Below are 24290 nucleotides of genomic sequence, written 5' to 3'. Positions count from 1 at the left end.
TAGAGTCCAGACTATTGCGAATCTGCATTCAGCATTGCACTTATGTGTTTAAAGAAGCACTCCCTGTAATTCATGAAATAATAGGTAAAAATAAAATAACATATACAGGGTAAGCCACTGCTCTACCTATGCAAATAGTATTTCCTCTGTAGATATTTCCTCTAAGATTCAGATTTTACAACTGTGAAAGAAATCCAGAAATGCAAAAGGAAGATACTTTTTGATTTGCCCTGATATCAGCATTTGCTACAATCATTTGTTTATTTACCATTTATAGTTTTAGCTCATTCGTCCATCTTGATGAAATTGATGAAAGTCTCTACGTGTGTTTGTACATACAACTATGGGTGTGGATAAAAAACACACAATTCCATATGTACTAATCATTTCTCCCTTGATTCTGCAGATTACCACTACTTCCAGCTAAGGGCTCATTTGTACCAGGCTCGTGGCATCCTACCTGCTGATGACAATGGCTTGTCCGATCCATTTGCTACAGTCCTATTTGGCAACTTTTGCCAGACTACTATGGTAAGAGATAAGGCCGTGACCACCATGGCAACAAATAACATAGGTTATTGTGTCTGTGCTCAAAAGACAAGAGTATAAAGGTACATTCCTTTAGAATGTAAGCTCTCATTAGCAGGGCCCTCGTCCCTCATGTGCTTTGCCTCCCCTTACTTATAGTATCATTTACTCCAAACTCCCCAATTGGCACCTAACACTTGGTTGCTAACGCCCTGCTGCTTGTGCTATGCAGCAATGTTTATAAGCCATGTCCTTGTCCTGCATTGTTTTGTATTACTATTACTGTTTTTCTTGTGTGCTCATTTATGTACTGTGTAAGGCGCTGCGGAACCTTTGTGGTGCTATATAAATAAAGGATAATAATAATAAAGATCATTAGGAAAATCATACAATTTATATAAAATCACAACAGAATAATATTTTAACAAACAGCTGATTATACTTGAATGAATGTCCCATGACCCTAGCGGCTCACACTATTCCCCCTAATGTATGCATTTGATGTACATTAGATATGTAATATTGTGTGTAAGTAGATCCATGTGGCATAATTTCATTTTCAGGTCATTAATGAGACTCTTGCTCCCATGTGGAATGAACTGCTGATCTACGACAATCTCCTGATGGATGGGAATAAGGAAGACTTAAAGAATGATCCACCACTTATCATTATCAATTTGTTTGATCAGGATAAATTTGTGAGTATAACACTTATACCACGTGCTGTCGTGCTCTGATTCTGTTGCTCCATTTTCCATCACTGAAGAGCACAACAGCCTCTAACAAATATATGCCAGATCTATATACAATTACCTGTATTGTGATAATAACTAAGAATTATTATTTTTATATTTCTATACATGTCTTCATGCACCAATATCCCCATACCTTGGAGAATGGTACTTGCATTAAAATAAATAACTATATTTGTCAGAAGTTTCTTACATTGCAAGCTAGGCTTTTTGAATGTCTCCAAATTAACTACTATTCAGAATATCTCACACTGGTGTACTTAGAAGTCTGACATTTTAATAAAAAGATAAGTCTCTCAAAGCCCCTTCATAAGGGAATTGTTTCCTATTTATGCAATGTCCTTCTGCATTCAACACTTGGCCCACAGGATGTTCATGACAGAAAATGGGAGAGACTTACAGTATAAGCCCTTCTCCTGAGAAGCACTATTCATAGGAGACAAGATATAAGTAGATTGAGTTTGAAAAATGACAGGAGCTGATTGAATGGTACTTTATCTCCATTTAATTTATCTCTCTCCAAGGCATAGTACATACTGTATATCTCAAAGTGGTTTCCAGCTCAATATATGTCCTGATGAAATAGACTGCACATAATATATATTGTAGATGGTATTATTCTCCAGATAATTCATTTATATCACACAGCTAATTCTGACTATTGTAGACATTATGGCTATAGAGATACATTATCTGATGGACATGCCTGATAATAGTACTCTTTAGGGTCAGGGTACTAACCCTTTTGATCTCAGTGGTGGGATTTCCTATACCTAAATGTCTCTGGACCTATCTTCTTCTCTACTACTATCCTCAAAGTATACAGAAGCACTAGGTCAATATAATCTCGCCTAAATTAGTGGTTGCTAAGTGTCTAAATTTGGAGCCAGAATGAAAGAATGACAGTGTACTTGTATGCCAATGCTCTAGTCTGATCACATGTTGTTTAATGCACTTATGCTCAACACATTGTAGGGGTCTCCTGACTATCTGGGACGTGCATTTGCCACCCCCATTGTGACATTGCTGGATGAAAATGAAAATGATGAAGAAGGTCCTAAATATATCCAGCCTGCCCTGCAATTCTTTGACATCCTCAAAGGCAATGCGGCAGGTGGGGAGCTCATCGCTGCATTTGAACTTATAGAGCTTGAGAACAAAACGTATATGAAAGAGGTGAGTTGGTCAGGACTCAGGGGTAAATGCAGGAATTTTAGAGGGGGGGTTCCAAATCCTTGTGTGAGGAAACCTATTTAAAAAATATCCACACACTGGGCCTTATTCAGAGATGGACGGTAATGCAAACGCAACAGCTTACTCTCATGGATCGCAGTTGCTAAAATATGCTAATGCCTACCAAAGCATATGCGAGTATAGGGACACCCGCTGCTACCTTCTCATATCCGTAAGACGATGTGCAACAGCATAAACATTGGTATCATCTAAGCACAGCGGACAGTCACGCAGCATGTAAGTTATGTCTGACCAGCTGTAAACACTGCAGCTCTCCTGACATACAGAGAGCTCTCATGCTGAGAATGTGATCACAATGATTAATTTATGCATGGCCATGAAAAGTCTGTTAAGCTGTCAGACACGCCTGCGTTTCTCTAACCACCCCCCGTTACCACCCCCAAACGCTGACTACCTGTCACTCACTTAGTGAGTAGGTCCTCTGTGTGCGTGCTTGATCGCAATTTACCTGCTGCGTGTATGTAGTGCTGCGTTCGCACATGCATATTAGAAACAATCGCTTGATCTGCACAAAAATTGTCATTGCGTCCATCTCTGAAACAGGCCCATAGTTACCATCGCAATACCTATTCTGTTGTACAGGCTATAAATATCAAGCCTATAAATATGTATGCTGGACATTTGTATTACAAATACTATTACTAAAAATATTACTATATATAATAGCAATAATTCTGCGGGTATTAATAACTCCCATGCACCTTCCCATACACATACATTCATTACCTGTACAAAAACAGCCCCGAATTTGGAATAATATGTTCTTCTTTTATAGCGATTAAATTAAATAGTTTCAAAGTTTGACCCACCACCAGTAGAGTAGGTAGGAGGGTACGGGGAAGAGACCACTTATCCTTCTGAAGAGCCAGCACCTATCAAGTCCCAGCTGGCATTTTATTTCTTAAACTCTGTGTCGGCTTTAATGACCCGGGCCCGAGTATCTAAAACTTTGACTTTCGCAAGGTGAGGGTTGCCTGTCAATCAGACAGACTCCTCAACCCAAGATAGAGACTGGAGGTGCTGGTAGCAGAAGGGGAGGTTGCTGGTGGGGCCCCTCCAGTCGGCCTTTCACACATGCCCTTTAATCTATTAAAACTGCTCCCGTGAATCAGTCAGTGCAGGGCGGTCGGGTGCTGCCTAATATGTTTTTGTGTTGTTTTACGGTCTGAGAATGTGGCACTTGGGGGTTGTGCATAGTTTAGAGAAGTTAATAAGTATAAAGGAGTTAAGGGCCTTATTAAGTATTAAGGGCATTATTAAGTATAAAGTTAATAAGTATAAAGGAGTTAAGGGCCTTATTTATCAATGACTTTTATCAATCACAAGCAGTGATAAAACTTGTTGCAGATGATAAATGGTGCTCAAGCCAATCAGCTCCCAACTGTGAAACAGATGACAGTTAGGAGCTGATTGGCTGGAGCACCATTATTATACGCAATGAGTTATCACTGGTTGTGAATTACAGTTTCAATAGTTTCAAGTGGGTTTTATTATGAGGGTGAAGGGGTTAATGGTTAACTCTGATAGAGTTAAGATGAAGGGGTTAATGCTATTATTATGATTAATTAAGGATAAGGTTTTTTAGTAGACTGAGTTAATGAGAGAGTTAATGAATATTAAATTAAGCATGATGTGGGGAGAAATTAGTGATTAGGATGAGGGAGTTAATGAGTGAAGAGGCTGATCTGATAAAGTTAATAATTTTTAAGGAAATGTTAATTAATGATGAGGGGAGGATTTGTGTTGCGGTCAGAAAATGCTCTTCATATTGGATGGTTGTCTCTACTCCTTGTATTGTATGGTGGTCTTAAAACTGCTCCACGTATTGTATGGCTGTCTGAAAAATGTTTTCTGTATTGTGTGGCTGTCACAAAAAATTGTGTTGTAGTGTATGGCAGTCACAAAGATTCTCTATGCTTTGTATGGTGACCACTGTGATACTGTACGTACCACATGGTAGCCACTGTAGGCTCTATTTACTGAATGGCGATAACTGAGTTCTTGCTGTGTTGCTTTATACTGTGTCTGTAGTGCAAGTGGGTACAAGGGTAATAATGTAATGTTAGGATAATTATTGATGTTATTTGGATGCAAATAATATATTTAGATGCTGCTATTCGAATTCAGAAACACATGGGCGTGGGCCTACGTAGGCCCTACGGTGACTATTTTTCCAACTTCGCTCCACTTTGCCAAAAGCTGGCTATGCCACTGCTCACCACTGAGGCTGCTGTGCTGCCCTTGGAGATTTTGGGGATTGAAGAGCTCTGAAACTGGCCTCTGGGATTACCTGCTGCTGCTGAGCATGTGCAGCAGCTCCATTCTATTTAGTTTATAGATAATTGTCTGCTATATTCAATTTTGTGGCAGTAAAAACTGAAGTAAGCTCTGGATCACCAGATGGAGTCCAGTGTCACACATTGGAGTCCTGGTCCCCGTTACTGGATCCGGAGGTGTCACCTTACTGCCATCTGTGTCCCCGCTGGCTACCTGCAGCATCTCTTAGACCTGTGGGCACTCATTTGTAAATGTGCAGTTCATGCTATTCTGTTCTCCTTCATCTTGGACAGTATCACATGATCCGCTCTGACAAACCAGTTTCCAACAACTCCGGCCACATGAATTATCCAGCCTATCAGTTCTAAAGGTGCCTTATTTAAACTAGGAAGTACTATTTACCAGAACCACATGTCTCTCTGTGGATCCAGTAGGGGGTAGCTGTGCCGGCACAATGGGGAGGCATGATGCGGGATGTGGATGGTGCTGGGGGGAGTGGAATGGCACGATTGTGTCATATTATTATTATTATTAGCATTTATTTAAATGGCGCCACAAGTGTTTCGCAGCGCCTTACAAAGTACATAAACAAATAGGTTGATTTACAGTGACCTACAGTACAGTACAATACAGGACATGGATAATATACATTGCTATATTTGTGACTAGGATAAGCAACAATGCAAAGCAACCAAGTGTTAGGTGCCCTAGTAGAGAGTAAGAAGTAGATGAAAGTAAAGTAAAGAGAAGCACAAGAGGGTAGAGGGCCCTACTCATGAGAGCTTACATTCTAAAGGGAAGGGACAGACAAACAGGTGTGACACAGATGGGGTAGGCAGGCCCGCCCCCTCTATACACTGCTGATACAATGCTGAGATTACCACCATTGAAAGAGAGGGGCTACAATGACACGATTCAATTCAGATTGCGTCATAGGCTGCCCGGGCAGATCCAGGAGAGTTGATTACCATTCCGGGTGGCCAGAGATTTGGGAGCCTCAATGCTGTTTCAGGTGAGTAGGAAAGTCTGTGCTAAGTGCACTCTGGAATTTACAATCTTGACTTGTATTTTTATGGCATATGGATGTGCAAAAGTTCGAGAGTTAATGGCATTTAGGTAAGAGTATTCCAAATCAAGTTACAGAAATGATGTCTGTTTGTTGTGAGTGATGAGAAGAAGACTAGTAAATAATTCATATAACAGGGACATATTAAGAGAGAAGGGGACATGTGTGTAATCTCCGTCTGGGGACCCCTTCCCTCTCTCCGGCGGCCGGCTGCACACTTTACAGTCTGCCTATTACTGTTCTCAAAATTAGCATGTTATCCCCACTACTATCCACAGTACCTGTCTCTACCAGCAGTCCACACTCTTTTGGGATATAGAGGAGGGGTAATAATAAATAATTGTCACTTACAAGAAAAAAGGGGTGAAATAGTTAAATAAAATATCTAAAAATTAAAACATTGTAGGGTGGCTAAATATATAGGTGCACCCTGCGCAAAATACTCAATAGGAAATGGTTTTTAAACAAATATGTTTGTAAACAAACATGTTCAATTTATAAAATGAATAGTTCCTATCACCACCAGATGCAAATTTCCTGAATCAGTCTTTGGAATAAATAAATGAATAAATAAATTCAAAAATGATAAGAATGAGTCCAATGTCACCGTTAATAATGAATAGTTCCAATTTTAAAAAAGTTTCTTCATGATAACATGGTAACCGTCTTCCATTTATGATATACTGGTCTGCCCAAAGTCACATAAGCCACTCAAATTCCTCTTCAAACACTATGGTACCTCTTGTTCCAGACAAAAAGGTGTATAAAAACACCATCAAGCATTTGTAGAATTAACTGGGTACCTCCTGGGATCAAGAATCCACCCCCTGTGCTGTTTGGTCTGGATCAGCTCCTCTTCAACCATCCACCAACGCATTTCAGCTTCAAGAAAGCCTTTATCAAGGTGTACTGGGCTAGATCAAAAGCTCCTGTTTATATCCCCCCTCCTTTCATTTCATTGGTCGGCAATGTGCCACATATGGTTAATAGGGGTAAACCTTACTTCTTGCAACAATACAGTTTTATGTATATAACAATAATCAAAAGAACTATACCTTTGTGTTCCCCCATAAGTTAATCTCAATTGGCAATCCGTTTTCTTCTAATTCTAGGTCATCACGGGCGTTCCACCGCGATGTGCGCGTGGAACGCACAACCTTCCGGATATTGTCACCGGAAATGGGTGGTCCGCCGGGCTTTATCAAAGGAAGGTTATGCGTTCCACCACATAAAGCGTGTGGAACACATACCTCCATCTTGTGCTGTGTTATCGCGTGCGCTCCACCGCGATGTGCGCGTGGAACGCACATACTTCCGGGTATTGATGCCGGAAGTGTGCTGTGCGCCGAGCGTCATAAAAAAGAGTCATGCGTTCCACCACCCTGAAATGTGTGGAACGCATACCTCCATGCTGAACCACTTTAGAAAATAGTGCTGTATCATGCCTTGGCTTTTAGTTCTCACTGCCAGGTATTCCAAAACTAAAAAAGGGCTTCATATCAAAGTAAAAATGCCCTGCTGCATTTTTCCGGTGACCATCACCGGAAATCATTTTTGCGTTCCAAGGACACAGTCATCCTGGAACGCATATATTTCCTCCTTCAACATATATAGTTGATGCATGTTTGTATAGATAACCTATATTTCTTAATTCCTTAGTGGTGCAGCATAATCAATAATTTAAAAACCCATCAGGTTGAGTAGTTAACAATATGGGGTACACACTTACATATTTTGAAAGACAGCATTTAACATCTGAACAATAATATAATGAAAGAACCTTTTAAAAGAACGAATGATATATAAAAATAACATAAAGATACTATGGGATTCTTAAAATGCTGATAAAAGAACAAATATAAAATGGTTAAAACGCTAAAAAAACACAATTATAAAAACCACTTGAGCTCAAAATCCATATTCATTCCTTTGGGATGAAGAGTCCCCATTTCATAAATTGTTTTAATTTCGGTTTGAGCTAAATTATTTTCTATGTTCTTTTTTCTCCAATGATTCTCTACCAGTTTTATGCCTAACACTCTATGGACCCCATTTATGGAACTGTTGTGATGTTCTTTAAAATGCTGAGATACTGAGTGTTTCTCGAACCCCTTTTTTATATTCCTTACATGCTCGGACCATCTTTCTTTTAAGGACCTGGTAGTTCGCCCTATATACTGTAGTCCGCATTTACATTCAATTAAATAGATACAATTGGTACTATTATGCTAATTTATTCATGGGCCTATGGGAAGAGAACCACATATGGACGAATAATGAATTTAGAGGTAATATTGTTTTGTGGTACAGATTCATAGATGATATTATTTTTATTTGGAAAGGGGGAGAAGAAGAATTAAATACTTTTTGCAATAAGCTCAATCTTAATGATTTTAACATTCAGCTTTTATTCAATCACAGCAAATTAGAAATAATTTTTTTAGATCTTATCATATATATTAAGGAAAATCATATACATACAAAAAACTATAACAAACCCACAGACAGCAATGCATACATAAATACGAGGAGTAATCATCATCCAGTGTGGTTAAAAAATATAACAAAAGGCCAAATCAGGCGAGTGAGACGGAACTGCACTGAAAGGGAAGTTTTTTCTTAACAAGTAGAAATTTTACAAAAGAAGTTTGAAGCCAAAGGCTATTCTAAAACAGAATTGGAAATACCAGTGAAAGAAATGAAGGAAATTAACAGAGAAACCTTATTAGCACCTAAAAATAAAAGAATGGATGAAAATAAATTGGTATTACCTTTTATTACTACTTACAATGGACAATACAAAACAGTTGAAAAATTAATAAGAAAATATTGGCACCTTTTATTGAAAGACCCAATTTTAAAGACCCTAATTCCAGAGAAACCCCGTTTTATATATAGAAGAGCTGAAAATTTAAGAAATAAATTGGTAAAAAGCGCAGTTCCCTTAAAGAGGATAATGGGATCAAATCGAAAGGTTTTTATCGCTGTGGACTGTGCCAGATGTGCAAAAATCACGTAACACAACCAAATAAATCAGTACAATACTGTTCCAGTCATACAGGGATTAATTATGACATTACACAATTCATTACTTGTAATAGTACCAATTGTATCTATTTAATTGAATGTAAATGCGGACTACAGTATATAGGGCGAACTACCAGATCCTTAAAAGAAAGATGGTCCGAGCATGTAAGGAATATAAAAAAGGGGTTCGAGAAACACTCAGTATCTCAGCATTTTAAAGAACATCACAACAGTTCCATAAATGGGGTCCATAGAGTGTTAGGCATAAAACTGGTAGAGAATCATTGGAGAAAAAAGAACATAGAAAATAATTAGCTCAAACCGAAATGAAAACAATTTATGAAATGGGGACTCTTCATCCCAAAGGAATGAATATGGATTTTGAGCTCAAGTGGTTTTTATAATTGTGTTTTTTTAGTGTTTTAACCATTTTATATTTGTTCTTTTATCAGCATTTTAAGAATCCCATAGTATCTTTATGTTATTTTTATATATCATTAGTTCTTTTAAAAGGTTCTTTCATTATATTATTGTTCAGATGTTGAATGCTGTCTTTCAAAATATGTAAGTGTGTACCCCATATTGTTAACTACTCAACCTGATGGGTTTTTAAATTATTGATTATGCTGCACCACTAAGGAATTAAGAAATATAGGTTATCTATACAAACATGCATCAACTATATATGTTGAAGGAGGAAATATATGCGTTCCAGGATGACTGTGTCCTTGGAACGCAAAAATGATTCCCGATGATGGTCACCGGAAAAATGCAGCAGGGCATTTTTACTTTTTTAGTTTTGGAATACCTGGCAGTGAGAACTAAAAGCCAAGGCATGATACAGCACTATTTTCTAAAGTGGTTCAGCATGGAGGTATGCGTTCCACACATTTCAGGGTGGTGGACCGCATGACTCTCTTTTATGACGCTCGGCGCACAGCACACTTCCGGCATCAATACCCGGAAGTATGTGCGTTCCACGCGCACATCGCGGTGGAGCGCACGCGATAACACAGCACAAGATGGAGGTATGTGTTCCACACGCTTTATGTGGTGGAACGCATAACCTTCCTTTGATAAAGCCCGGCGGACCACCCATTTCTGGTGACAATATCCGGAAGGTTGTGCGTTCCACGCGCACATCGCGGTGGAACGCACGCGATGACCTAGAATTAGAAGAAAACGGATTGCCAATTGAGATTAACTTATGGGGGAACACAAAGGTATAGTTCTTTTGATAATTGTTATATACATAAAACTGTATTGTTGCAAGAAGTAAGGTTTACCCCTATTAACCATATGTGGCACATTGCCGACCAATGAAATGAAAGGAGGGGGGATATAAACAGGAGCTTTTGGTCTAGCCCAGTACACCTTGATAAAGGCTTTCTTGAAGCTGAAACGCGTTGGTGGATGGTTGAAGAGGAGCTGATCCAGACCAAACAGCACAGGGGGTGGATTCTTGATCCCAGGAGGTACCCAGTTAATTCTACAAATGCTTGATGGTGTTTTTATACACCTTTTTGTCTGGAACAAGAGGTACCATAGTGTTTGAAGAGGAATTTGAGTGGCTTATGTGACTTTGGGCAGACCAGTATATCATAAATGGAAGACGGTTACCATGTTATATTGAAGAAACTTTTTTAAAATTGGAACTATTCATTATTAACGGTGACATTGGACTCATTCTTATCATTTTTGAATTTATTTATTCATTTATTTATTCCAAAGACTGATTCAGGAAATTTGCATCTGGTGGTGATAGGAACTATTAATTTTATAAATTGAACATATTTGTTTACAAACATATTTGTTTAAAAACCATTTCCTATTGAGTATTTTGCGCAGGGTGCACCTATATATTTTTCTACGTATTTATTTGAAGAGTCCTTGTGGGTGTACACTTTTGCACCTTTGCAGCATCATTCTCATATTCGTGAAGCGCTTGGATTATCAATATCTGTTTATTGTAGGGTGGCTGTCATCAGAAGACACTATGGGCAAAATCTACTAAACCCTGGCAGTTTGACAGCGAGTTTTAAAGCCCGGCGGTTTATTGGTGGTTTCACAGTGGTTTCTTAATGACACCAAAACCACTGACTTGTAATTTTAGCCCTAGCCCTGTTTTATTCTAACATGTACTTTAACTAGGGATGAGCGGGTTCGGATTTCTGAAATCCGAACCCCCCCGATCCGAGTCGGGAACCGAGTACGGCTCGGGTTTTCCTGCCTGACTCGGAACTGAAATCGAGGCAAAACTTCATCATCCCGCCTTCTGGATCTTGCAGGTTTTGGATGCTATAAAAGGCCCCCGCGTCGGCGCCATTTCTCACTCCGGCTGTGGACAGTGAAGAGGGTGGGTGGGAGTTAGGGCTGGTTGGGCTGAGTTGTGTTGTGCTGCTGTTATCCATAGGGGCTGTGGCCACTCCTCCAAAGTCCATAGGGGCTGGCAGGGCTGTGTTGTGGTGCTGTTGACCATAGGGGCTGGCTGGACTGTGTTGTGCTTCTGTTGTCCATAGGGGCTGGCTGGGCTGTGTTGTGCAGTCAGTTATCCATAGGGGCTGTGTCCACTCCAAAAGTCTATAGGGGCTGGCTGGGCTGTGTTGTGCAGCGTCCCATAAAGGCTGTAGTCCTAAAGGGGTTCTGTAGTGTTGTCCAGGTGGTGATCTGTCCATCAGGGGTGCTCCCCCCAAGTGCAAAAAAAACATTTATTTCTATGTTTGTGAATTGTGTGCACTGTAGCTGCACGTGCATCAACAAAGGAGCAGCGCCAAGCGTGCGCATGTGTCATAAGTAAAGGGCCGGCTGGCTCATCTCTTAAAGGGTGGTGTAACCCCCAAAGTGCGCTCCACAAAAAATAAACAATTCTTTTTTTTTCTGTTTCTGTGTGAAATGTATGCGCAGTAGCCACACGTGCATCAACAAAGGAGCAGCGCCAAGCGTGCATCTGTGTCATAAGTCTGTTAAAGGGTGTGTGTAACCCTCAAAGTGCACTCCAAAAAAAAAAAATTCTTCTTTTCTGTGTTGTGAATTGTGTGCGCTGTAGCTGCACGTGCCTCAACAAAGAAGCAGCGCCAAGCATGTGCCTGTGTCATAAGTCTGTTAAAGGGTGGTGTAACCCCCAAAGTGCACTCCCCAAAAAATGAAAAATTCTTCTTTTCTGTGTTTGCGTGTGCCTTAGCCGCACATATACATCAATATAACGTAAATGGAGGACAAAACTTTGTCCGATAAAAATAAAATAGGGAAAGATCAAGAACCACTTCCTCCTAGTGCTGAAGCTGCTGCCACTAGTTATGACATAGATGATAAAATGCCATCAACGTCGTCTGCCAAGGTCGATGCTCAATGTCCTAGTAGAGGGCATATAAACTCCCAAATGACAAAGTTCAGGAAAATGACCTTAAAAAAAACATTTCAATCATCTGAGGAGAAACGTAAACTTGCCAATATGCCATTTACGACACGGAGTGGCAAGGAACGGCTAAGGTCTTTCCCTATGTTCATGACTAGTGGTTCAGCTTCACATGACGATGGAAGCCTTGCTCCCACTACAAAAATCAAATGAGTTAAGCTGGCAAAAGCACAACGAAGAACTGTGCATTCTAAGAAGATATCACAAATCCCCAAGGATTGCGATGCCTGACCTTCCCAGCACTGGACAGGAAGAGGTGGCTCTTTCCACCATTTGCACGCCCTCTGCAAGTGCTGAAAGGAGCACCCACAGTCCACTTGCTGATATGCAAATTGAAGATGTCACTGTTGAAGTACAACAGGATGAGGATACTGGTGTAGCTGGCGCTGAGGAGGAAGTTGGCGAGGAGAATTCTGATGGTGATGTGGTTTGTTTAAATAAGGCTCTGGGGGAGACAGTTGTTGTCCGTGGGATGAAAAAGCCCTTCACGGTCATGCCTGGGCAGAAGACCAAACATTCCACCTCTTTGGTCTGGCAATATTTCTATCCAAATCCGGACAACAACTGTCTTGCCATATGTACCATATGTAAAGGTGAAATAAGTAGGGGTAGGGACGTTAACCACCTAGAACATCCTTCCTTATACGTCACCTGCAGCGCGTTCATAAAAAGTTACTGTCAAGTTCAGAAACTTTGGCTAAGACCGTAAGCAGTCCAGGGACACCTAAATCCCTTTGTCCTGTTGTATCCAAGCGCCTGCAAACCACACCGTCAATTCCCTCCTCATCAATTTCCTCCTTAGTCAGGATTGGAAGTAGTCCTGCAGGCCATGTCACTGGCATGACTGACTCTCCTATCTGGGATTCCTTCGGAGGATCCTGCATTGCTACGCCTACTGCTGCCGCTGCTGCTGTTGCTGCTGGGAGTCGTTCATCATCCCAGAGAGGAAGTAGGAACACCACTACTTTTACTAAACAATTGATCCTCCAACAGTCCTTAGTGAGGAGGATGAAGTATGACAGCAGTCATCCTGAAGCAAAACGTATAACTTAGGCCTTGACTGCTATGTTGGTGTTAGACGTGTGTCCGGTATCCGCCATTAGTGCAGTGGGATTTAGACAATTGATGGAGGTAGTGTGTCCCCGGTTGCAAATCCCGTCTAGATTCCACATTCACTAGGCAGGCAATGCCGAGACTGTACAGAAACGTCAGAAAAAGTGTCCTCAGTGTCCTAAAAAATGCGGTTGTACCCAATGTCCACTTAACCACGGACATGTGGACAAGTGGAACAGGGCAGACTAAGGACTATATGACTGTGACAGCCCACTGGGTAGATGTATCACCTTACGCAGCAAACACAGGAGCGTCACCAGTAGCAGCATCTCAGAAGCACCAGCTCGTTCCAAGACAGGCTACAATGTGTATCACCGGTTTCAGTAAGAGGCACACCGCCGACAACCTCTTAGAGAAACTGAGAGAAATCATCGCCCAGTGGCTTACCCCACTTAGACTCTCCTGGGGATTTGTGTTATCTGACAATGCCACCAATATTGTCCGGGCATTACATCTGGGCAAATTCCAGCACGACCCATATTTTGCTCACACAATAAATTTGGTGGTGCAGAATTTTCTGAAAAACGACAGGGGCGTGCAGGAGATGCTTTGGGTGGCCCAAAAAATTTCTGCCCACTTTCGCCATTCAGCGACTGTGTGCCGAAGACTGGAGCACCAGCAAACACTCTTGAACCTGCCCTGCCATCAACTGAAGCAAGAGGTTGTGATGCGGTGGAACTCAACCCTCTATATGCTTCAGAGGATGGAGGAGCAGCAAAAAGCCATTCAAACCTATACATCCACCTATGACATAGGCAAAGGAGGGGGGGTATGCACCTGACTCAAGCGCAGTGGAGAATGATTTCCGTGTTGTGCAAGGTTCTCCAGCCCTTCGAACTTGCCACACGTGAAGTTAGTTCAGACACTGCCAGCTTGAGTCAGGTCATTCCCCTCATCAGGCTTTTGCAGAAGCAGCTGGAGAAAGTGAAGGAGGAGCTAAGACGGAGTGATTCCGCTCAGCATGTGGGACTTGTGGATGAAGCCCTTCATTTGCTTTGCCAGGATTCCAGGGTGGTCAATCTGTTGAAATCAGACCACTACATTTTGGCCACGTGCTCGATCCTAGGTTTAAAGCCTATGTGGTGTCTCTCTTTCCGGCCGACACAAGCCTGCAGAGGTGCAAAGACCTGCTGGTGAAAACACTATCAGCTGAAGCGGAATGTGACACGTCAACAGTACACAACCCTGAAGAGGGTGAGGAATCGGTGGATGAGGAGGATGAGGACGACATCTTGCCTCCGTAGAGCCAGTTTGTGCAGGGCCAGATTAATTTGCCAGCTTGTTTTGTGGGGGCCCAAATGAACCAATCATTTCAGCCACAGTCGTGTGGTAGACCCTGGCGCTGAAAAGATTGGTTTGTTAAAGTGTGCATGTACTGTTTATACAACATAAGGGTGGGTGGGAGGGCCCAAGGACAATTCTATCTTGCACCTCTTTTTTTTCTTTGCATTATGTACTGTTTGGGGCCTAGTTTTTCAAACTGCCATCCAGTCTGCCACTGCAGTGTCACTTCTAGATGGGCCACGTGTTTGTGCCGCCCACTCGTGTCGCTTAGCATAGTCATCCAGCTACCTCGGTGCAACCTTTTGGATTAAAAACAATATTGTGAGGTGTTCAGAATAGACTGGAAATAAGTGGAAATTAATGTTATTGAGGTTAATAATAGCATAGGAGCAGAAAAACCCACAAATTCTGTGATTTTAGCTGTTTTTATGCTTTTTTAAAAAACAATACAGATCCAAAACACAAAACCCAGAACACAAAACACAGGAGGGTGGTTCTGGCAAAACCAATCCAGATCCAAAACACGAAGAAAGATCCAGATCCAAAACCAAAACACAAACCACGAAAAGTGGCCAGTGCACACCCCTAATTTTAACAGCTGTTTTGCGGGGGGTTTTGCAGCGGTTTTGGCCTTCGTAAATCTGCGGGTAGCAATACCGCCACCAAACCCTCGAGGTTTAGAACCCACCACATAGTAAATTTTGCCCTATGTATTAATAATTTTAGCCTTTTCAAGTACAGTACACAAAAACTATCAACTCTAAAACCATGTACAGGCTAGACAAAGTTATTGTTCTATATTGTTTTTATATTGTTTTTATGTTATTACAATCACATAATATAAAATAATGTACGTATGTAAATGTTACAAAGACAAAAGTACATAACATAGTATGCGTAGCACATCATATTTGATTTTGTGATTTTCGGAGAAATTAAAGCTATTTACAATTTAATCATATTGACTTTTATTTGTTTTTATAAAATCTAACTCACATATGCTGTTTGTTTAGTCAAACATGAAGTGCCAATTAAATTTTTTTTAACTTTTTATTGTATTTTTTTAGCCAGCTATACCAGAATATGTTAAGCCTAAAGAACCTGAATACATGAATGAAACACATGAACGTTACATTATTCCCGAAGGAATTCGTCCAAACCTTAAGGAATTTAGAATAGAGGTAAATATTTTTATTATTTTTATTATTAGTAGTAGTCGTATTATTATTGTCTATATCATTAACTAGAAATTAAACAGCCTGATGCGTGCATTTTTTATCTTTTCTTTTTTTTATTTACCTAAGATGTTGAAACTTTCTGCAAACTTTTCCAGTTAAATGCACCTATTAAACATCCAGGGAGTTATGTAATAGGTCCTGAGATTACATAACCGGTGGTATTCTGGTGAGATCGCTGCTAAATGTAAAGCGACGATCGGTTATAAACCAAGTATTGTCTTAATTGTCTAGATTAGTGGCACCAAAAAACCCAACAGTTTTGTAAACTCGGAATCTATTACATAACCCCCTAGTGCATTCAGAGGAGAACATACACAGCCTTGGGAACTGTCCTAATGTCCACTGTGACCCTCATGCACTACTTTTTTTTTTATCTGTATCCTTTTCCCATTGAATTGATTTCATGTCTGCTCCTTTTTTTGTCTGTATGTCTTTGTTATGTCTATGTCCTGGTTTCCCACTGTCCGGCGTTGCTTAGAAATCATGTACAATGGAAAAAATACTTTGCAACATTGTCACAAATTGGGTACTTACCCTACTTGGCGCTGCTGATTCACAGGCTGGCATATGTTTCCTGGGCAGTCATGTCAGGATTTACCTGTGGCTGCGGTCTGGCGCAGCAAATGTGCAGCCACGCTTGATCATTACAGCACAGTGTCATAGACACTTCAAGTAACAGCTAGCTCTTCAGCACCATTCTTGAGATTACTTACAACCAGAAAAGTTCAACGGTGAACCAAAATTATGCAGAGGATTATTTAATCAGTGTGGGGTTTATTTTGAACGTCAGCCTCACAACTTCCCGTCGGCTTGCAGCAAGACTGCCTGTATCAAGGATGAACTAGCCATTAGAGACCTCCCTACTGAATTGGAGAAATTGATCTCGCTATGTAATAAAGTTGACCTTCGTTTCAGAGAGAGAGCTTTAGAGAGAGGCAAAGTGGAAAAAACAAGAATCGGGTCATTCCTCATTTTCAAGCATCAACTTAATCTGCTGAAGACCCTATGCAAATTAATCACCTCAAACTTTCTGCTGAAGAACTACAGAGGCGTGTCCATGAAAATCTATGCTTATATTGTGCCCGTCCAGTAGTGGTATCCTATCTTCTTCTAAGAAACCCTGAAACTCTCGCACCTAGCAGCATCCAGAGAGGCTCGTCTAGATGTGACCGTGACATTTCCGGTTCATGCTGATTGTGTTTTCCCTGTTACCCTAGAGGTTAAGCATAAATGACCAGGGAAAAGGGGAATGGGAGGATATAGTTTGAGCACAGGATCTAGTATATTGGATAAAGTTGATCAAAAAAAGAGAAATATGGAAGTCCACAATTATAAATATCAAGCCCTAGTATGGGTATCAAGAAGGAATGTTGTTAAGTGTGGAGGTGCTCCCCATGAGAGTATAGATAAGTGTAGTATGAGGAAGAAGGAGAAAACTCTCTTTTTTGGGGGCACTCAGGTGTAAAGGTTATAATCAAAATAATGTAATAAATAACTTTTATTAGGTATATATTAAAATGCCAACAACAAGTCTGAGCCCATTACTTAATGGCCTTACTGTTTGAAATAACAGCTGTGAACAATCACCAGCAGAAAACAAAACAAACATAAAAAGACATATAATACAATGCTTATCACAAATGTGTGAAGCTGAGTGAAATAATACAAAGTGGTCTCTAATTCTCTATCTCATACAGTATTGAAATCACAACACAATTCCACTATATAGTAGTGTTAAGTAATCTTTGTATTACTTAACACTACTATATAGTGGAATTGTGTTGTGATGTCTTACGTAATTTATATTGAAAACGCATTGTTATTATCATACTCTTTCCTAGAAGAGTTCTTTTGATGTCTCTGCTGCAACTGTGATTAGCCATTGTGCTATGATGATATCATGTGGTCATTGAACTATAAAATGTCTTACCTTGGTCTCAATACTGTATGAGATAGAGAATTAGAGACCACTTTGTGTTATTTCACTCAGCTTCACACATTTGTGATAAGCATTGTATTATATGTCTTTTTATGTTTTATGTTTGTTTTGTTTTCTGCTGGTGATTGTTCACAGCTGTAATTTCAAACAGTAAGGCCATTAAGTAATGGGCTCAGACTTGTTGTTGGCATTTTAATATATACCTAATAAAAGTTATTTATTACATTATTTTGATTATAACCTTTACACCTGAGTGCCCCCCAAAAAGAGAGTTTTCTCCTTCTTCCTCATACCCTAGAGGTTAATCAGGGTATTGGAACTTTTGCTGCTCTTGTTGACTCCAGAGCAGCAAGAAAATTTGTTTCTTCTAAAATTGTACACCAATTAAAAATTACATTTGATTTCTTGTCAGCACCTCTTTACCTTACAGCTGTTGATGAAATTCACATTCCAGGGAGACTTATTACTCATAAAACAGCACATATCAAATTGAAAGTGGGAGAATTACATTATAAGCAAACAAAGTTTTATATTATCTCTGTTGCTTCACATCCTGCAGTGTTGGGTTCCCCATGGCTTCATGAGCATTACCCTCGCACAGACTTGTTAACTTCTCAAGTCTTGGCTTGGGGTGAAGCATGCAAACATACTTGTATTCAATGAATATTACCCACTCGTACTATTCAGACTTCTAAAAAGATCTTACTCCCATCCATCTATGTGGATTTTACCAATATATTTAGTAAACAAGCTCGAGAGAGACTGCCACCCCATAGAGACTGGAATTGTCTCATTGATCTCCTCCCTGATAAGACTCCCCCAAGAGGTCAAGCTTATCGTTTATCTATACCAGAGACCAAAGTCATGTCTGACTATACAGTATCAAAGATAATCTGGACAGAGGATTCATTTGTTCCTCAACCTCTCCTGCTGGAGCTGGATTCTTTTTTGTTAAAAAAAATATATGGTGGGATTAAGTCTTTGCATCGAATATAGAGGATTGAATGAAATAACCATACAAAAAAACCAATATCCTCTTCCATTGATATCTGAACTGTTTGACAGGGCAACTATATTATCCAAGTTGGACCTTTTGGGGTACTTATAATCTCATTAGAATCAGAGAAGGAGATGAATGGAAAACAGCATTTAACACTCGTGACGGCCACTATGAATACCTGGTAATACCTTTTGGCCTTAGCAATGCTCCTACTGTCTTGCAGAATTTCATAAACGAGATATTTTGGGACTTACTATATGTCTGTGTAGTAGTCTATCTGAATGATATACTCCTCTTCTCTCCAAACTTGCAAAAACATAATTTACATGTCAAAAAGGTGCTCCAGAGACTCCGGAAAAATAAGCTATACTGCAAGCTTGAAAAGTGTACTTTTGAAGTCAAAACTGTTCCTTTCCTGGGCCGCATCATTTCAGGGTCAGGTTTGGAGATGGACCCTTCCAAGGTCCAAGCAATTCTTGATTGGCCATAACCTACAACCTTTAAAGGAGTCCAGCGGTTCTTGGGGTTTGCCAATTATCAGGGCCGGCTCTAGGGGTGTACGACCAGTGCAGTCGAACAGGGACGACACCCATAGAGGGCGCACCCCTCCCTAACATCCCGATTTCAGCGGGACAGTGGCCCACGGGTGGTGAAATCGGGAGGTTGGGGACCCTCATGCACGTGGCATCCATTCACAGATGGGAGAGGGCTTGGGGGAAGCCCAGCCAGTGACAGAGGGCTGGGCTTTACCCCCAGCCTGACGTTATTTGAAGGCGTGCCATGTGGGCACGCCTCCAAATAACGTCAAGTAGGGGATGTTGCCTATGGTAATGAGGCCACACCCCCAATTTTGGTTGCGCGGCAGGGAGCAGCGTACCGCGCCGGCACAGGGTGCTCAGGGCCTTGGAGCCGGCACTGCCAATTATTACCGTAAATTCATACAGTAGCAGATCCCATCTCTGCCCTGACTCGCAAAGCAGCTGATCTCTCACATTGGTCAGAAGAAGCACAACACTCCTTCCATCTTTTCAAACAAGTGTTTTTATCTGCTCCATTCTTTAATGACACAAATAAAATTCGATTTGTGGGGAACTTCTGCCAAGAATGGAGACTGTTACAGGATATAATTAACACACACTGGCATATCCTGTTGTTGGACCAAGATTTGAAGAACCAATTGGACCAATGGGTAGCCTTTAGTTGGCGAAGATCAACTAACTTAAGGGACACCCTAACGAATAGCCATTTTCACTCACAACCCAGAAAAGTCAGTAAGATCAAAGGCACATTCCCATGTGGAAAGTGGAAAGCCTGCCCCCACATGACAAAGGTGGATTCCATTAAAGACAGATACAACAATACCATAGAAATAAAGCAATTTTTCAATTGTACTGCTATGGGGGTAGTCTATTGTCTGTAATGTCCATGCCATAAAAGATATGTAGGCATGACTACAAGACTGTTCAAGAATAGATTACTGGAACATATTGGAAATATAAGAAATGCTGCTACTGATTCCCAGAAAATGAAGAAACTTACCTCCGTTTTCTGAAATATCATGGTGGCTCCTCAATAAATCTGAGAGCTTTTGGCTTAGAACATGTGAGACTAGGCATTAGGGGAGGTGACCTGACAAAGGTCCTTCTGCAGAAGGAAAGTGAATGGACCTTTAAACTGAAGACCATCCATCCCTATGGCCTAAATGAATATATCAACTATACAGCTTTTCTTTAATAGCACTGTTCCATAGCTGCAAATCTTTCATAAATTTTTCATATTTCGTCGCAAACCAATAGTATTACTGACTATGTCTCCTATTATCCCCTTTTGATCCTTCTCTACCCTTCTTTAATAAATAATATACAGACATGGATATTTCTATCTCTATCCTCTCTGTTTCTCCTATTTTCCAATGTAATATTTAACATATCTATACTACTTACACAATGTCTATATTTTATAGACACTATTATTATTTTTCCAGGACAATTAATTATGGTCACCCTGTTCACATTGTATTCAAACTATCTTACTTATTTTACTAATCATTTCTCTAATATTTATCTTAATTTTTTCACCTGTTTATAATGGATTTTCCATATTCGAATAATATATATATACAAATCCTCCTGGTTAGAGTAAGGGTCTAATTCATTCCTTTTTATTAGCCCCTTCTTAATTAATTATTTTAATAATATATACTACCTACTTTGAATTATCTTGCATACCCCTTTTTCCTATAGATTACAACTATGTAATCTCCGTAGTATATGGTAGGTTGATTAAATATTTACATAATTCTGTTCTCAGCCTTCCCAGAGCGATAATACAGAGACCAGACATGCAGGCAGTGTGGTTGATCTACCAATTACTAATTACAAGGGGCCTGCATCCTAGCCCTGTATCTGATTGGCCACATGTGTAAACAAAAGAGGCCAGCCCCCAGTGATGTCACGGGGCTTACTGACGGAGCCGTAGGTGAAACGCGCGTCTGCTTGATAGCAGGGAGCCTCCAGAGTGCACGAGGGGACTCCCGCTCTCTGGACCCACCGCCGCAATATTCACACAGGTATCTGTCCTGTCTCTTTTCTAGGGACATATGGTGCTGCACCACTTCACTTACTGTTCCCACTGCGCTGTCATTCGATAATAGTGAGGTGCGCTCATTGCAGATGCCTGCGCTGTCTCTCCTTTTACTTCTCTCATAGCGCTGTAGGTGCCATTACCAATACTTTATAGCAACCTACAGCAACCATTTACTCTTATCTTTCAGGTCCAACGGAGTTGGTTCTAAACACTGCCTTTACTCACTGTCACTGACATTTTTTGTGGATATTTTAATTCCCCAGATATTCCACCATTATATTGGCAATATATCTAGCCTGGGCGGACATACTGGGGAATTAGCGTTTATTCACCATTACACTATTTCATACCCTCATGGTACATGTGGAGAGTCCGCTCATATCCCATTCAATACTTCGGTACATGGGATACAGAAGCCACTCATCCCCTTACCTTAAGTGAGAGGTATCTTTATCTTTATTTTTCATATATGTCAGATATTGTACTAACCACTCATGTGGTCTGTTAATTAATTGTTTATCAATTGTTTTGCACTTTGCTTTAAGGGGTCATTAGCATCCAGACCCATGTGTGGATCTCCACATCTTTACTTTACACGGTGTGCATAATTGCACACATAATATCTGGTCACCATTATTTTGCATTATTTTGCCTTGTTTGCAGTAATTGATATCTGCTATTTTACCAACTACTACATATTTTGTTTTACATACTAAGGGTCAATACTGTTTAGACCTATGTGAGGGGTCTACATTCTGTGCACACATGTACGCATAAGATTTATTCACATTTTATTATCTCATTTACAGTGAGAGATTCAGTGCCTGCTATATTAGATTTAATGTGCTCGATTTGAACCATCTCTCTATTTACCTGTGTGTTATATGTTCATTAGTACCAGCTTATATCATCAGTATTTCTGATAGAATGTATCTTGATATATAGCGCTGATACTATATATGTACCCAGTACATCATTGTCTGGTCATTAATACCAATACGGCGATAGTTTGGTCCAGTTCCTACTTCCAGAAATTATCTGTTGATTTATTTTTATTTTTCATACATATATATTTACCTATTGTATACAGCAATGATAACAGCATATAGTAATGACTATTTTTATAGTCTGTTTATAACGATCCATTTCTTCATGCTGTAAATGCTCTCAATTATTATCTAATTGTTGTACTACTCGATAATTTCATACAGGTTGGTTATTGACTACTCCTGTACACTATCGATATTTATTCTTAATGTGTTTTCTGTTTTTTAAGTCTCGTTAGTCCTTGTCTTACGATATACATTAAAAGTTAAGTTTTAACTTATCTAGGCAGATATTGTGCCCGTACACTAGAGAGAACTTTTCTTTTCTCCTTATAGTTTTACCTTACTCTCAAGGGTGCACCTCCTTTTTTCTACCATCCTCATGGATATTCAATCCCTTTAGTGTTTTTTTCATTAAGTGGAGTCATATCTGCCTTTATCCTGCATTTATAGAGTCAATTGGTACCAGTGCTTAGAGTTTCCCCTTACTTTTTCCCTTTACATGCCATTCTTTAATGAACCTGATACTTCAAAGAAGTTCAAATTGAAAGTTGACGCTTCCTCAGTCAGAGTTGGGACTGTACTATCTCAATATGGAGAAGATTCACAAATACATCTCTGCAGCTTTTTCTCTCAGAAATTTCTTCCTGCTGAGATGAATTACACCATTGGAGAAAAGGAGGCAATGAAACTAATACTTCAGGAGTGGAGACATTTGCTATAAGAGGCCAGATTTCCTATAACCATTTTTACTGATCATAAAAATCTCATATCTGAAAACTGGACGATGTGTAAATCCTTGCCAAGCACGGAGGTCTCTGTTTTTCTCCAGGGTCGAATTCCAAATCAACTTTCGTCCAGGGACTAGTAATAAAAACAGTGAATATTCTGTACCGATCTATGGAAGAAGGGTGTTCTCCGCTTCTTGAGGATCATCCTATTATTGACCCAATTGCTAATGCTGAAACTAAAACTACTCAAGAAACTGCTTAAGTGGACTCATACCTATTGTTCTCTGGACATGCTGGAGCACAAAAAAATCCAAGAAAGAGTCAATCAGGATTTCAAAACATTTCTTCGTTTCTATGTATCCTCTACCCAGGAGAATTGTTCAAACTTGTTGCCTTGGGCAGAATTTGCTTATAATAATCATTCTCATACTATTTCCAAAACTTCACCGTTCCATACTGTATATGGCCTGCATCCACGACTTCCAGCCTTTTCATCACTTCTAGCAAATTCCAATCCAGTGGCAGAGGCCACACTTAATTCCTTTTCTGACACTTGAAAAAAGGTCCACATTGCTCTGCTTCAAGCTTCAACGATACAACACAGGAGCTGATAAAACAAACGCAGAGCAGCTTTTATGTTGAAACCTGGAGATCAAGTCTGGCTATTTACTTGCAACTTACATCTAAAAGGTACCATCTATGATATTTGCTCCTCATTTTATTGGACCATACTCCATCATGCAAGTTGTCAATCCAGTGGCATATAAACCGCAGTTACCAGCAAATTTGCAAATTCCTAACACATTCCATATCACATTGCTCAAACCTCTGGTGATTAATTGGTTTCACTCTGGGTCCTCAAGATCACGTCAAGTCCAAACACAAAAAGAGGAGTAGAGTATAAAGTCAGGAAAATTGTGGTCTCTTGATGTCACCAAGGGCAACTCCAATATCTCATCGACTGGAGAGGCGATGGACCAGAGGATCATTCTTGGATAAAAGCTCCAGTTGTGCATGCTCCTGCACTTGTTCAA

General features: G+C 40.2%; 1 protein-coding gene across 1 annotated transcript in view; it reads left to right on the top strand.

Moving 5' to 3' along the window:
- LOC148514971 (fer-1-like protein 4) overlaps positions 1 to 24290 on the top strand; it is a 168509-nt gene that overhangs the window by 70269 nt on the left and 73950 nt on the right. The window contains exons 24-27 of the mRNA XM_088480678.1: positions 407 to 531; positions 1092 to 1226; positions 2256 to 2456; positions 15784 to 15897. Coding sequence (XP_088336804.1) covers positions 407 to 531; positions 1092 to 1226; positions 2256 to 2456; positions 15784 to 15897 — 575 coding nt within the window. The remainder of the gene's footprint in view (positions 1 to 406; positions 532 to 1091; positions 1227 to 2255; positions 2457 to 15783; positions 15898 to 24290) is intronic.

This window comes from Taudactylus pleione, unplaced genomic scaffold, assembly GCF_031769625.1.
Source record: "Taudactylus pleione unplaced genomic scaffold, aTauple2 ptg000256l, whole genome shotgun sequence".
NCBI lineage: Eukaryota > Metazoa > Chordata > Amphibia > Anura > Myobatrachidae > Taudactylus > Taudactylus pleione.
Note: the sequence above shows the minus strand (reverse complement) of the source record. Positions and strands in the feature narration are given on the sequence as shown.